Source organism: Toxorhynchites rutilus, chromosome 1 (assembly GCF_029784135.1).
Source record: "Toxorhynchites rutilus septentrionalis strain SRP chromosome 1, ASM2978413v1, whole genome shotgun sequence".
Taxonomy (NCBI): Eukaryota; Metazoa; Arthropoda; class Insecta; order Diptera; family Culicidae; genus Toxorhynchites; species Toxorhynchites rutilus.
The window spans coordinates 126,565,792-126,581,423 of record NC_073744.1 but is presented as its reverse complement, the minus strand read 5'-3'; the positions used below and the strand labels follow the sequence as shown (position 1 = coordinate 126,581,423).

Below are 15,632 nucleotides of genomic sequence, written 5' to 3'. Positions count from 1 at the left end.
TTGCATAAAGGGTGTGTCACATCAAATTGCATCACGGAAAAAACGCTGTAGAAATTCGCCCAGTAGACCGATCCTTTTGAAAATTTTAGACAGTAAAATAAAAACTATTAAACAACTTTTGGCATTTTCTTTTTATTCATACTTCGAGCCCAAGCCCGTATGCTCGCACCTTCCTCTTTACCCCGTCCATAAGGTTCTGTACAACGTCAGGTTGTAGTTTTTTTTGAACAGATATCCATTTTCTCTTGAAGTCCGCCTCCGATTAACTTTTGGGTTCTTCCGGAGGCCCTGCTTCATAATCGCCCAATATTTCTCTATTGGGCGAAGCTCCGGCGCGTTGGGCGGGTTCATTTCCTTTGGCACGAAGGTGACCCCGTTGGCTTCGTACCACTCCAACACGTCCTTTGAATAGTGGCACGAAGCGAGATCCGGCCAGAAGATGGTCGGGCCCTCGTGCTGCTTCAATAGTGGTAGAAAGCGCTTCTGTAGGCACTCCTTAAGGTAAACCTGCCCGTTTACCGTGCCGGTCATCACGAAGGGGGCGCTCCGCTTTCAGCTCGATTGCTTGCCACACCATGTACTTTTTGGCAAACTTGGATAGTTTCTGCTTGCGAATCTCCTCCGGAACGCTGAATTTATCCTCTGCGGAGAAGAACAACAGGCCCGACAGCTGACGAAAGTCCGCTTTGACGTAGGTTTCGTCGTCCATTACCAGGCAATGCGGCTTCGTCAGCATTTCGGTGTACAGCTTCCGGGCTCGCGTCTTCCCCACCATGTTTTGCCTTTCGTCGCGGTTAGGAGCCTTCTGAACCTTGTATGTACGCAGGCCCTCCCGCTGCTTGGTCCGCTGGACGAATGAACTTGACAAATTCAGCTTATTGGCGACATCCCGGACCGAACTTCTCGGATCACGTCTAAACTGCTTAACTACGCGCTAGTGACCTTTTCACTGACGGAGCAACCATTTTTGCCGTTCTTCACCTTCCGGTCGATGGTTAGGTTCTCGAAGTATCGTTTTAGTACTCTGCTGACCGTGGATTGGACGATTCCCAGCATCGTACCGATGTCCCGATGTGACAACTCCGGATTCTCGAAATGAGTGTGCAGGATTAATTCACGACGCTCTTTTTCGTTCGACGACATTTTTCCAAATTTACGAAAAATTGACAGTGAAGCATGGCCAACGTGACCTATACACTCTTATCTGATTATAAGCGAAAGCTGAAGATGTAATTCCTAAAAATTAAATTTCTACAGCGTTTTTTCCGTGATGCAATTTGATGTGACACACCCTTTATTTTGATTTAGAAGGTCTCTATCGAGGACACGGAGCTTCGATGATGGTCTCTGTGAATTACGCGATTTATTTCTAGCAGAATGACACAGTATTTTGAGAAACATTCAGGGTGGAATGCATATCGTTAAATACTGTTCGTTAAATTAGAATATTTGCCAAGAATGTCTTCTGAAGAAGTGAATTTCGGTGAATTTCCAGCGCACACGATATTAAAACCTGTTTTCCCAACACATAAATGATTTGAATGGTGTGTTGATCGAATAAATAATGAACCAAAAAGTAGCAGGGTCTGAGCCTAGAGGCACGAACGGAAAATTGACGTTAAACTTGGAAGAGATATTGTAACCAGTGTTGCTACACGTACAGATTTATCTGGTGCCACGTATGTTTTGTCCAAGATCAACAGATTGAATCGTTTGTTCCAGGCATAAAAACCTGCATTCACGATGCTACATGAAGAGCTGAATGATTTTTATTTGATCATTTTCACTAATATTTGCGAGAAATCTTACGTTGTTGCAATGTCCAATGCTATTAAACATGAAGATCATTTGAAAAGCGACAAGAATTTTAGGTAGGAATAACAGCAGAATAAATTATCAGAACAATGGACAGCGAAATGCAGATCATCCCAAAGAATATTTGTCGTAGTTTTTTTTTCGTGGAGCTGATCAAGCAAATGAGAAATAGATTCAATTTTGATGATCCGACGCTCATGGCTTCGGCAATGTTAAATCCCAGAAACTTTTCCAATTTGATAAGCATAAACGTTGTGTTAAAAGTGTTTCAAGGATTCCACAATGGGAATATACATTATGAGGAGACTTTTTTCCGTTTCCTGAAGATAAAATACTCCGTAAGGAAATCACAGTTTCAGATAACGAGCATGTGCAGGGTTGTTAGATAAAAATTGGATGTCTGAAAGGATTGATGGTTCGCTCGCATTTCGGCGCATCAATGTCTTGTTTGTAACGTTCTCACTATGACTCACTTCTCGGCAACTGTCGAGCGGTTTTTTTCTGAATATAATCGGAACAAGAATAAACTACGATAGTGCGCCCGTGACTGAGCGGTTAGTGTCTTACACTATCATGCCGGGTGTTCGGGTTCGAATCCCGTTCTGGCCGGGGGATTTTTCGTCAGAGAAATTTTAAATGTAGAAATGTAAATGTAGAAATGTAAATGTAGAAATGTAAATGTAGAAATGTATATGTAGTATTTGTAATAAATAAATGAGTATTTTTCATGCTAATAAATAAGTTTTTTCTCTATAACCGATGTAAGCTATTAGGATTGGAATCATTAAGTTCCAGGCGCACTACAATGCAGCGAATGTTCATTTTTGACATAATTCAAGGATGTATTGACTGTCCTGAACTTCTCGCACAGATTTCGCTGAACACTCCCCCTCGTCGTTTTTGGAACTCAATTTTGTTAGCAGTCCCGTGTCATAGTACTAACTACGGCTACAATTGTCTTGATGACAGAGTACAGAGGAAAGACGACTTGTTTGGTTGACGGTATAATTCTATCTGATTTTATTCTAGTACTTAGTAATACATGGTAACTACGATTGGTTTGCTTGTTGACACCCCTCCTTAAACTAATTGTTGCTCTGAGTTTGTGGAAAGATTTCGATATTACAAAAAAACTTTCGGAACGGTATCGCTGACAAACCTTTCGTTAGCAGATCAGCTCGTTGCTCGCTTGTTGAAATATAGCAAATTTCTAGCTTCTTCTTGGCCACACACTAACATACATATTTGATCTTGACATCAGTGTGCTTCTGTCGTTTTGAAGGTCCAGTTGACTTCATAATCGCAATTGTCGACTGGTTATCTTCATAGACTAATGTCGGCTTTGCTTCTAGCAATCCCAACTCATTCAGGACCTTTTGAATCCAAATGGCTTCACAAGCAGCGTCAGCTAGAGCAGAACATTCAGCTTCGGTCGATGACAACGATACGGTACTTTGCTTTCTGGTGCTCCAGCAAATCGTAGCTCCATACAGCTTGAACAAGATTCCCGAAACTGAACGCCTATCATTCACATCAGTAGCCCAGTTTGAATCCGCGAAACCAACCACCTGACGAATGGGAACCGATGACCTCTCATAGACTAATCCATGGTCTGCTGTCCCACGTAGATAACGTAGCATCCTTTTGGCGTGCACCCAATGCTCTTCAGACGGATTACTCTGGAACTGGCTGTAATAGTTCACCGCTGTACTGATATCCGGACGAGACGTGACCATTAAATACGTTAGGCATCCTATCAGCTCTGTGCTCCCGTGGCCGAGTGGTTAGCGTCATAACTAACATGCCGGGTGTTCGGGTTCTATTCCCGTTCTGGTCGGGGGAATTTTTCGTCAAAGAAATTTCCTCCGACTTGCACTGTGATCACGCGTATTCTAGAGCTTGCCACTCAGAATGCATTCAAGGCGTATTATTTGGCATAGAAATCTCAACTAAGTACTAATAAAAATGACGCAAGTAATACTACGTTGAGACGGCGAAGTTCCTCTAGGAACGTTAGTGCCATTGAAGAAGAAGAATCCTATCAGCTCTCGGTATGGCTTGTTCAGCTTCTCCTCGGCTTCGCTCTTCAGAAGTTGAAGTCCAGCTTCCATGGGAGTTGATACTGGTTTGCACTGTTCCATTCCGAAACGCTTTAGAACCGATCTAGTGTAATGTTCTTGGCTTAACCGCATACGTCCCCACAGTATATCTCGTTCAATTTTAAAGCCCAAGAAGACTTCAGCTTCACCCATGTCTTGCATTGAAAACTCCGACTTCAGTAGCTTCTTGATAACACCGATCACAGAATGACTCCGGGAAATTACGAGGATGTCGTCCACATATAACAACAGGAAAAACTTCTCGCCATTTTTCTCACGGTAGTATAGACAACTGTCGCTTTCACACCTTTTGAACTTCATCCGGGACACAAACTCGTGGAATCGGTCGTTCCATGCCTTCGAAGCTTGCTTCAAACCGTAGATGGATTTGTTCAACTTGCATACCTTATTCCCCTCCTCAAATCCTCGAGGCTGGCGCATGAAGATCTCTTCCGATAGATTGCCATTCAAATATGCCGTTCGGACATCAGCAAATTCTCCTGGTTCGCCAATCCCAGCATCATACGAACCGTGGTCATTTTCACCACAGGCGCGTAGGTCTCGGTATAATCATATCCGTACCGCTGCGTGAAACCCTTGGCAACTAATCTTGCTTTATATTTGTCGATAGTTCCATCTGGTTTTTGCTTCAACTTGAAGACACATTTACAATCCACAGGCTTTCTTCCTACCGGTAGATCTTCGAGTTCCCAGGTGTTGTTCTCAGCTAGCGAATTCAACTCGTCCTCGATGGCTTTGCGCCACTGTGGCCAGTCGTCCCTTGACTTCATTTTTTCAACATTATCTGGCAAGTCCTGCACATAGTTTTCTGCATTCAACGCGTACGCCAGACAAGAATGGTAGTTCAGCCTGGTCGGAGGCCTACGTACACGTGTGCTTCTTCTAGGTTCGACTTTTTCTTCATCGTCCAGCGAAACGAACCCATCACTGTTATCTTCAGGATCGCCTATCGGTTCACCGATTTGCTCTTCGATCTCTGGTTCAGCTGGAATTATCGGCTCGATTACCGGTTCATTTGATTCCTCCATCTGTGGTTCTGGTGGAGTCCAAAATTGCTCCTCTTCTTGGTTACTTTGCTCCACTTTATCGCTAGTGGCCGAATACTTCATCTCATTCACGACGACGCCCCGTGCAAGATAAACCTTCTTCTTGTGACCATCCCACAGCCGATAACCGTTTACCCCGTAGCCTACGAAGTAACATACCTGGCTACGTGCATCCAACTTGGATCGCATCTCCTTGGGAATGAAACTATAGGCCTTGCTACCCCAGATCCGAAGTTTTGACACATCCGGTTTGTGTCCGAACCACATCTCATACGGTGTCTTCTTGTCTAACGCCACCGTGGGACTCCGATTGATGATGTACACCGCTGATTGAACCACCTCGCACCAGAGCTTCTTCGGCATATTCGAATCCTCCACCATCGCCCTTGTTTTGTCCAGAATCGTCCTATTAAGGCGTTCGCTCACGCCATTCTGCTGTGGCGTATATGGAATGGTATTCTCCATCAGCACCCCGTGATCTCTACAGTACTGCCCGAATTCGCTATTCACATACTCTCCGCCGTTATCGCACCTGAGGCGACCGATCTTCCTATTTAAGTGTCCCTCAGCCATGCTTGAATAGTAAAGGGTGTGTCACATCAAATTGCATCACGGAAAAAACGCTGTAGAAATTTAATTTTAAGGAATTATATCTTCAGCTTTCGCTTATAATCAGATACGTTGGCCATGCTTCACTGTCAATTTTTCGTAAATTTGGAAAAATGTCGTCGAACGAAAAAGAGCGTCGTGAATTAATCCTGTGCACTCATTTCGAGAATCCGGAGTTGTCACATCGGGACATCGGTAAGATGCTGGGAATCGTCCAATCCACGGTCAGCAGAGTACTAAAACGATACTTCGAGAACCTAACCATCGACCGGAAGGTGAAGAACGGCAGAAATGGATGCTCCGTCAATGAAAAAGATCACAAGCGCGTAGTTAAGCAGTTTAGACGTGATCCGAGAAGTTCGGTCCGGGATGTCGCCAATAAGCTGAATTTGTCAAGTTCATTCGTCCAGCGGACCAAGCAGCGGGAGGGCCTGCGTACATACAAGGTTCAGAAGGCTCCTAACCGCGACGAAAGGCAAAACATGGTGGGGAAGACGCGAGCCCGGAAGCTGTACACCGAAATGCTGACGAAGCCGCATTGCCTGGTAATGGACGACGAAACATACGTCAAAGCGGACTTTCGTCAGCTGCCGGGCCTGTTGTTCTTCTCCGCAGAGGACAAATTCAGCGTTCCGGACGAGATTCGCAAGCAGAAACTATCCAAGTTTGCCAAAAAGTACATGGTGTGGCAAGCAATCGAGCTGAAAGCGGAGCGCCCCCTTCGTGATGACCGGCACGGTAAACGGGCAGGTTTACCTTAAGGAGTGCCTACAGAAGCGCTTACTACCACTATTGAAGCAGCACGAGGGCCCGACCGTCTTCTGGCCAGATCTCGCTTCGTGCCACTATTCAAAAGACGTGTTGGAGTGGTACGAAGCCAACGGGGTCACATTCGTGCCAAAGGAAATGAACCCGCCCAACGCGCCGGAGCTTCGCCCAATAGAGAAATATTGGGCGATTATGAAGCAGGCCCTCCGGAAGAACCCAAAAGTTGTCAAATCGGAAGCGGATTTCAAGAGAAAATGGTTTTCTGTTCAAAAAAAACTACAACCTGACGTTGTACAGAACCTTATGGACGGGGTAAAGAGGAAGGTGCGAGCATACGGGCTTGGGCTCGAAGTATGAATAAAAAGAAAATGCCAAAAGTTGTTTAATCGTTTTTATTTTACTGTCTAAAATTTTCAAAAGGATCGGTCTACTGGGCGAATTTCTACAGCGTTTTTTCTGTGATGCAATTTGATGTGACACACCCTTTATTTGAAAGCTTCCAGTACCTCATCCTTCGACGCTTGGATGTATACGGCACTGAAATGGGTAAAATCATCGGTGAATGTAACAAAGAATCTTTTACCATTCCAGGCCGCCGGGGTGAAAGGTCCGCTAACGTCGCTGTGCACCAGCTCCAATGGTCTGTTGGATCTTGGAATCGGAACGTCTCCAAATGGTTGTCTCTCATGCTTTCCTAGCACACAAGGTTCGCATAATTCGGTGTCCTTAAATGCGTCCTTCTTGAGAACCATTCCGTTGACCATGTTGTTCCGAACCAACATCTTCAGGCCACTCTTGCCAATGTGACCGAATCTCCGATGCCACAGCTCATACTCGTTCACCGATAGAACTGCCAACGCCTCTTCTGGTCCATTTTTGAAGATTGCATTTAACAGATACAGCTTTCCAGTAAGTTTCCCAGTAGCAACCACCTCGTTGCTTCGTTTGATCTCCACAATATTGTTTCCAAACGTTACACGCATTCCAAGCTTGCTCGCGCGCCGAATGGAAAACAAATTGTACTGTATTTCCGGTACATAAAGGACATCGTTCACCACGCTGTTAATTCGACGTTCGCCCACGATCGACACCGTCTCGATCGTTCCAGAGTGATGACTGTACACTACTTTCCCAGAAGCGACAACGATTGGTACAGGCTCCTCAAGCTTCACAATGTTTCGTAGACAGTTATTAGTCTGAACCATGTGTTCCGATGCACCTGAATCGAGAATCCACTTAAACTGGTTCGAATTCCCGCCTTCTTTCTTCGCAGCACTTCCTGATTCTGATACGAACGCCACTTCAGAACCAGCAAAATTGGCCTTTTCCTTTTTCTTTGGTTTTCCGGTCCTTCGATGATTCGTTTCCTTTGTCGTGGGACAGTTTGACTTTTTATGACCCACTTTTCCGCAAGAGAAACACTTGATCTTGAACCGCTCTCCGTAGAAGGCCGACTCGCTGTCCAGCGTTACGTCCGGCTCCCCGTTGTTCTTCCGCTTGACACTTTCGCTCAGTAGTCTGGCCTTGACGAAATCCAGAGTGCATTGCTCCGGCGGAAGAGTTTCTAGCACCGTCACCAACTGTTGAAATGTCCTTGGCATGGTTTGCAGCAAATTGAATACGACCAGCCGATCGGGCATGACTATATCCGCGGTGGCCAACTCCCTGATAATCCGTTCGAATCGTAGCAAGTGCTCCTCCATCGGATCCGTTTCAACGTACTTCATCACAGCCAGCTGCTTGAGAAGATAGAATTGGCCGGAAATCCCCTTCTTCGCAAAAAGATTCTGCAACGTTGTCCAGATCGCCTTCGGAGTGGATTTACCCTTGATGTACTCCAGCTGTGAATCCGCGATCTTTTCCACCAACAACGACTTGCATCTTGCTTCTTGCAATTTCCGCTCCGCCAATTTGGTTCCCTTTTGAGCCTTTACCTGCTCCGAATCCGTGTCGGCCTCCCGGAGCTCCGCAATTTCGTCCGCTTCTCTCCGGATGCAATCAATCAACTGCTTCTCCTCCAGTAATGTCTCCATACGAAAACTCCAATTCGGGAAATTCTTCCCATCGAAAAAATATATTTTTTAAGTTTCCGCTTGCATTTTTTTTGATCAACAATGTTCGTCTCCGGGTTACGGGTTATCTGGGCCCATAACCTGTCTTGATTACAGAGTACAGATGAAAGACGACTTGTTCGGTTGACGGTATAATTCAATCTGATTTTATTCTAGTACTTAGTAATACATGGTAACTAGGATTGGTTTGCTTGTTGACAACAATAACCTTCTTGACTCGTGTATTCGACAGTTCATTGCCGTATGTGATGAATTCGACTTTAATTTAAGGAAACAAAATTTTAAAAATAGGATTAAGAATACTTAGTTTCAAAGTTCAGTCTGTGCGTGTAATCGAAGACGATGTTAAATAAATAAGTGTTAAATAAATAAACAAATATTTTCGAAGGTACAGATTTTTGGAAAAAAAGTACAGATGAGAAAGATTTTTAATCACTCTGGTACAGATTAAAATGTGGCAACACTGATTGAAACTGTTCAGAAACCCGTAAATTTATCTCATTCAATACTCCAATTAGAAAAATAATTTATTATATGTAATAGAATGAACTGAAATTTTAGTTATTCGGGGTTCAACGTGTTAAATCAGAATATTTTCAATTTATATTAACCAATCTCGCGCTTACTATCGAGCAGTCAACATCGCTATGGGTAGTGTGTCGTATTTTGTATGTGTTTTGATTTTTGTGCTCAACTTCAACTTCAAAGTGGAACTCGTTGGAATGATACAGATCAATTGGTTTACTAGCCTCCTGGTGGAGAGCACTTGTGTATTTTTGCATTACACGTGGATTAAGTGGTTCTAATGATTTGAGCATTAGATATGTGGATTTATAATGGTGATAGAACAAACCTATGATCGCATGTGGCCGTGTGTCTGTTAACTGAAAAAAATGGGTGGGTTATATAATATATATAATGTTGACGTGGGACTATCTTAGCTTATCAATCATTTGTTTGTATTGATTGAATTTTTGATTGAATGCAACAATTTCCGAATTCAATTGAATTCAATAGATTTGCTTTGTGAGTAAAGAGATTGAATAAATGCCATGTAAGGTCAATTCATGCATTGTGATAGATCATGTTCTTCGTTACAAATAAATTTAATGACAGCCCTTTTACGTTTGGTATGATGCCTAGGACAAAATATGTGAACGGAAGAATTATCAAACGATTATTTTATTTTACATTTCCATCTGAAGTTTGCATCTCTCAAGTGTACGTACTTCTTGAACCGTGAATTTGCTGGATTTGATGAACTTCAGGCACTCAGTTTCGATTTTGACATGTACGTCGAACGCATATTGTTTAATCAATAGGCGTTATCGCAGGGAATGGTTATCAACTTTTTGCCTAATCATCAAATGGTATGCGTAGAAACTCAGTGAGCAGAAGATATGAAGGCATACCCTTCAATGCAATCTTTAATAACCGAGCTAAAGCGTTGAATTCGTACCCGCTTTTGTAATCCGTGTTAGGAAATCACTTTTCGGAGTGCAAAAAACACGAATCAACAACTTCAACTTCTACTTTTTATACTATAGAGACTTTAAACTTGAAAGTTCATCGTCTCTAGTGTCTGCACGATTTCCCTGCTTTCTAAGTTTAGAAGACCATGTTAGGTTAGGCGCAAATTGAGAAGCGTATAGCGCTCGTAAGCGAACAAGAGGCTATCAACACTACTCATACGTGCCACGAACGTAGCGTGATGGAGCGCATATTGAGTCGCAGTTTGGTGCCCGAACGTACCACTCGCATGTCTGATTCACACAGAGTTGCTCGATATATTAATTTACTAAAACAATCACCTGACTGGTACAACCATACAGTGCAAAACTCAAGGTGCTATATGATTGTTCACCAACACACCCCAAACGCGCATCTTTATCGCATTGGGCTCGCAGCAAGCAATCTATGTGATTGTGGCGATGGCTACCACGACATCGAGCATGTTGTCTGGTCGTGTATCCGGTTCCATGCTGCCCGCTCTCAGCTCTCCAGAGCATTGAGGGCACAAGGCAGTCCGGGATATCTTAGGTAGCCGTGATCCTGATCTTGGCCGGTTCTAACAGAAAACATTTTGGACATCTCGCTCAGATTTAAAATGCAACAATTTGCAGTCATATCTCCTGAGCACCGGCCGTAATCATTGGATCAGAGGACGGACCGAGGGAACCATTATCGCCCGTGATGGAAGAGTCCGTTTGGAACTAGTGCGGACAGCTAACGGCATGCTACGGCGACCTGCAATCAAGCTGATGGTGTTGGACATCGGAGAGGAATGTAAACCTCCAGAATCTAACGGAGATCCGGACAACACCCCTCGTCACTGCAACGCCGTAATGAGCTCAGATGCTTTCTGATAGTTGCGTAGTTAATACTTAATACTACTAGAGGGCCAGACGGACCTCCAATAACACATCGGTTCCTGGTCAGAGCCTCAGGAACCGTTGACCTTTAGAGCCAAACCATGAGGTCTGTCCTTGTCTATCTATTCATTACCCATCCTATCAATCACAAAATAATCGTTGGAATGTACATTCATAACCATTGGTGTGGTTTGAAAATATGTTTCGTAATTTGACAAATATCGACTCACCTTCGAAAATCCCTGCTCCAGCACGCGTAGATCACCGGGTTCATACTGGAGTTGATCCATCCGAGCCACGTGACCACGGCGGAGACGATTTCCTCGTGTGCTATACACTGTATACAGAACCCGGACAGCAGATTCACCACGAAAAATGGAAGCCAACACACGATGAACACACCCATCACAATCCCCAGCGTTTTGGCGGCTTTCTTTTCTTTGGCGAATTTCGCCAGCTTTCGGGAGAGGGAAAAATTCTTCCCCATATGGGCCCGATGGCGGCCACCGAGACCGTTGTTCTGCAGCGCGGACAAGGGCTCATCATCGGGTTCCTCCGGGGTGGAATTAGCTGTGTGCTGTTGATGGTCCTGTTGCTGTTGGTGGTGCTGCTGATGTTGATGATGGTTGGGTCGTTCCCTTGTGGTGCCACCTCGATGTATCCGCAGCGTTAGTTGCAACTCGCCGGAAGCCATCAACACCTGCTTGGTGCCTAGTTTCAGTGAGCGCGTCTGAATAGCTGCCGCTCTGTAGATTCTACAGTAAGTGAACACCATTACCAGCAGTGGAAGATAGAATGATATGGTGGAGGAAAACACCAGATAACCTAGATGTTCCGTGAATGTACACTTGTACGGTGGCATATCACCTTCTCGGGCCGCTCGCCACCACACAATTGCCGGGAAGCTGATAGCACTTGAGCAAATCCATACAGCTGCTATGAGTGCGGCTGATTTCTTTCGGGTCATCTTCATCGGGTAGGAAAACGGATCCGTGATGGCCCAATACCGATCCAGAGATATCACGCAGAGGTTCAGTATGGACGCGGTGCTGAAGAGAACATCCAGCGATCGCCATATATCGCACCAATCTTCCCCGAAGAACCATGTGTTCTGTAGCACCTCGTACAGCGCAGAGAATGGCATCACAACCAAACCCACGAGGCAGTCGGCGACCGCGAGACTGGTAACGAAATAATTGGTGGCTGTGTGTAGATACCTCTCTCGGATGACCGCCAAAATGACCAGCGAGTTGCCGAAAACAGTGGCGAAGGAAAATAGGAACAAAAATGCTAACAACCCTACCCTATCGTTGGGTAGGGCCTCCAGGTACTTCGAGAAGTTCGGTTCAGTTGTACAGCAGTTGACTACATCCAGTGTCACCGAAGAATCACCTCCAGCCGATACATTGTAATAGGAGAGATTGCTTAATCTAATCAGTTGCGATAGTTCCCAGTAGAAGTCAGTTGCATTATTCATTATTATCCGCTCTGAGCTGAGCAACGATTAGTTCAATTTTGTTTGAGTTGCTTTAATTATTGCTTAGATTTTTGGCCATTCCAATTAGTGAGCTACAAATGACCGTGACATTTCTGCAGCCATTGTTATCAGAGCTTATACATAATTTTGCAGCAATTACGTTGCGTTACATTCATCATTAGTCAAAGGTCTCCGCCGATGATTGGATTTCCAGTGCTCCATGTAATGTCGGAGCAGCGGAGGGCGAATGATGTAACCACCACTCCCACCAGCTTGCCACCAGCGTTCGCCCACTTCTCGAAGCGCCCTCTATTGCACAAATTTCACAAGCCATTTGGCGATCGAATAAATCACGATTATGGTAATAATATTACGTTGATGATGGCGCAGCATTTTCGCCTCCGATGGCTCCACTTCCTGGCTTAAGCGGCTTCCTTTCACCCTGCCGGCGGCGGTGCTGTGCTTCTTCGTAGTTTTTCGGTGGCGGTCCAGTCTGGAATGAAAAATTGAAACGGAAGTCGGATGAATAAAAGTGGAAAAGCGCCCTTCGGGCGGGCGATGGTTGGGAAATGCAAAACAACTATAGTGATAGTACGCTATTCTGCAGGGCATCGTTCATCACTGTTAAGCGCCGGAGCCGTCAAATTTTGCCGCTTTCCGCCAGGGCTCTCAGCACGGGTGGGAATGCTCAGAAGTTGTGGTTTTGGCTTACCGCTAGGCGCCCGGTGGCGCTGTGTGTGGGTTACATTATAATTATGTGCAAAGTTGTTTATATTTATGGGGTTCTCCCAGAGAAAGGTGTGCTGAAATGTTATTCAGCGGAACAGGTATATAAATGAATATGTTTATCGTTTTCGCAAACCCAGGGAAGGTTGTTTATTTATCGGCCAGAACTATTTGCTCGGCTAGGATAGGCTTGATTAAAATGAGTGGAACCCTATACTAACTCTAACCCTATTTTTTCTATCTAAAAATGAACGGAGCCATACTCTTAAGCAAATACACTGGGTTGGGGAAAAAGAAATGTCGTATTTCTGATCGAAATTTGACGCTTTATTTAACATACTCTAAATTATCCAATTTAAGTCAAATATGCGCCGTTTTGTTCGCAAACTTGTTGCCATTTAGAAGGCAACTTCATTATCCCCCCTTATAAAATCACCCCTCCTTATTTGCAAAAAACTCAGACAGCCAGTTTTCGCAAACCCCTTTTGAGGCCGACTTAGTATCACCAAGAGCGTTTTGCATGGAACGGAAGAGATGATAATCACTTGGAGCCAGGTCGGGACTATACGGTGGGTGCAATAGGACATCCCATCCGAGCTCCCGTAGCTTCTGGCGGGTCATCAAAGATATGTGAGGTCGAGCGTTGTCCTGGTGGAAAACAACACCATTCCTATTGATCATTTCTGGCCGCTTCTGGTCAATCGCTCGCTTCAAACGGTCAAGCTGCTCACAGTAGAGAACCGAGTTGAGGGTCTGGCCATAGTTGAGCAGCTCATAGTGGATGATTCCCTTCCAATCCCACCAAACACACAGCAAAACCTTCCTGGCCGTCAATCCGGGCTTGCAGTGCATCACAGGCATTGATTCGGTCTAAAAGATTTTTTGCGTCAACTCGTGTGGCACCCATGCATCCAGCTTTTTTTGAAATCCAATCTGCTGCAAATGGATGATTTCAATTATTGTATCGGTTTCCATGACGATTGGCCTACCAGTACGGGTTGTATCTTCGACAGCCACTACACCAAACGAAATCGATCAAACCAACGCTGTGCTGTGCGAATGGTTACAGTATCGGGTCCATAACCTACACGAATTTTTTCGGCCGCTTTCGTTACAGTTTTGCCTCGCAGGTAGTAAAAAGTTAAATATGGCGAATTTCTTGCTTGGTGGACTCCATCTTTGACGCGCTATAACTTGAGACTGAAATGGACAATCACAACACTGTCAAAACGACACTTGTAGCACAGATTGTCGTCTTTAAATTCTAAATAGCCATATAGTATGACCCGATGCGATAAGTACAACACAAGATATGTTTAAGTATTGCCATATATTGACAATATACGACATTTCTTTATCCCCAACCAATAGATTATCATGGAAACAATCAATCACTTCTGAGAAATAGGTTAGTCATCATCTATTTGAATTCCATACACATGCATATTTTATTAATCTCGATTTTGTGCTTGGTAGCACAGTAGTAAAAAGTATAATTTAAACTTTGAACAATTTTAAACTGCAATTGGTAAACTGATAGAGAATGATATGCTTCCCTAAACGGATATTGCTACCATTCGTCGACAGAGTACACAGTAGAAAAGTTATTTAACATTCATAACTTCCATCTCAAGAGAGTGTTCATTCACAATTTGTAAAACATCCGAAAACTAACCATATATATTTTTATTTTCTAATTTTGCAACTGTCGGTCCCAGTCAGTCAGCGTTTCCTTCCAAAAAATTCAACGTCGGCCCCTAGAACCTACGCGGGGCTCAACGTGTTAAATCGCCCAAAATCCTCTCTTCTTGCTCATTCCCCGTACAACGTACGATGCATTTGTTTCGTGTATCACGTATATGTTAGTGAATTCGAACGAAATTGCAATATCTCCCATTCATTCCATTCTTGTATGTGTATATGTGGGTGAAATCAGCTGACCCGGCAAACTACGTCCCGCCCAAAATGCGTGTTTTGTTATCAATACCTTCAAACATCCACGTTTTCTTACTATGAGCAAGTCCATGGGTCCAATCGCAGAACTGTTCATTGATTGATCTTCTAATCGACCCCGTTGAATTTACCTTTCACTATAACATTCCTAGTATTTTTAACAAAACTCATCATTATAATATAACATTATTTTCAGACACAATTCTCGCAAATTCTCCCAAGATTTTTTAACCACTTGCAAATAACAAGTTTCTCCGTTACATCTCCTTCTTGAATGGCGTTAACGTTCCCTGTGGAACTTTTGCCGTCTCATTAATTTGCATTAACTAGCGTTATTTATTATTACTTATTTGAGATTTCTCAACCAAATAACACGCCTTGAATGTATTCCGAGGGGCAAGTTCTTGAATACGCGTGACCACAGTGCAAGTCGAAGGAAATTTCTTTGACGAAAAATCCTTCGGCCAGAACGGGAATCGAACCCGAACACCCTGCATGATAATGTGAGACGCTAACCACTCGGCCACGGGTCCGTTACATGGAATAAATTATTTATACAAGAAATATGATAAAATAAGAACAGCCCTAAATCGTTAAATTCCTTCCTCGAGTTCTACTCTTATCAACACATCCGGCGATACTTTTTTTTGGTATAGATAGAAAAAGATATAAGA

The 15,632-nt window shown here is 44.0% G+C and overlaps 1 protein-coding gene across 1 annotated transcript in view; it reads right to left on the bottom strand.

Annotated features, from left to right (window-relative positions):
* LOC129761892 (dopamine receptor 2) overlaps nt 1-15,632 on the bottom strand; it is a 427,954-nt gene that overhangs the window by 291,346 nt on the left and 120,976 nt on the right. The window contains exon 2 of the mRNA XM_055759725.1: nt 11,033-12,772. Coding sequence (XP_055615700.1) covers nt 11,033-12,279 — 1,247 coding nt within the window. The 5' untranslated portion in view covers nt 12,280-12,772. The remainder of the gene's footprint in view (nt 1-11,032; nt 12,773-15,632) is intronic.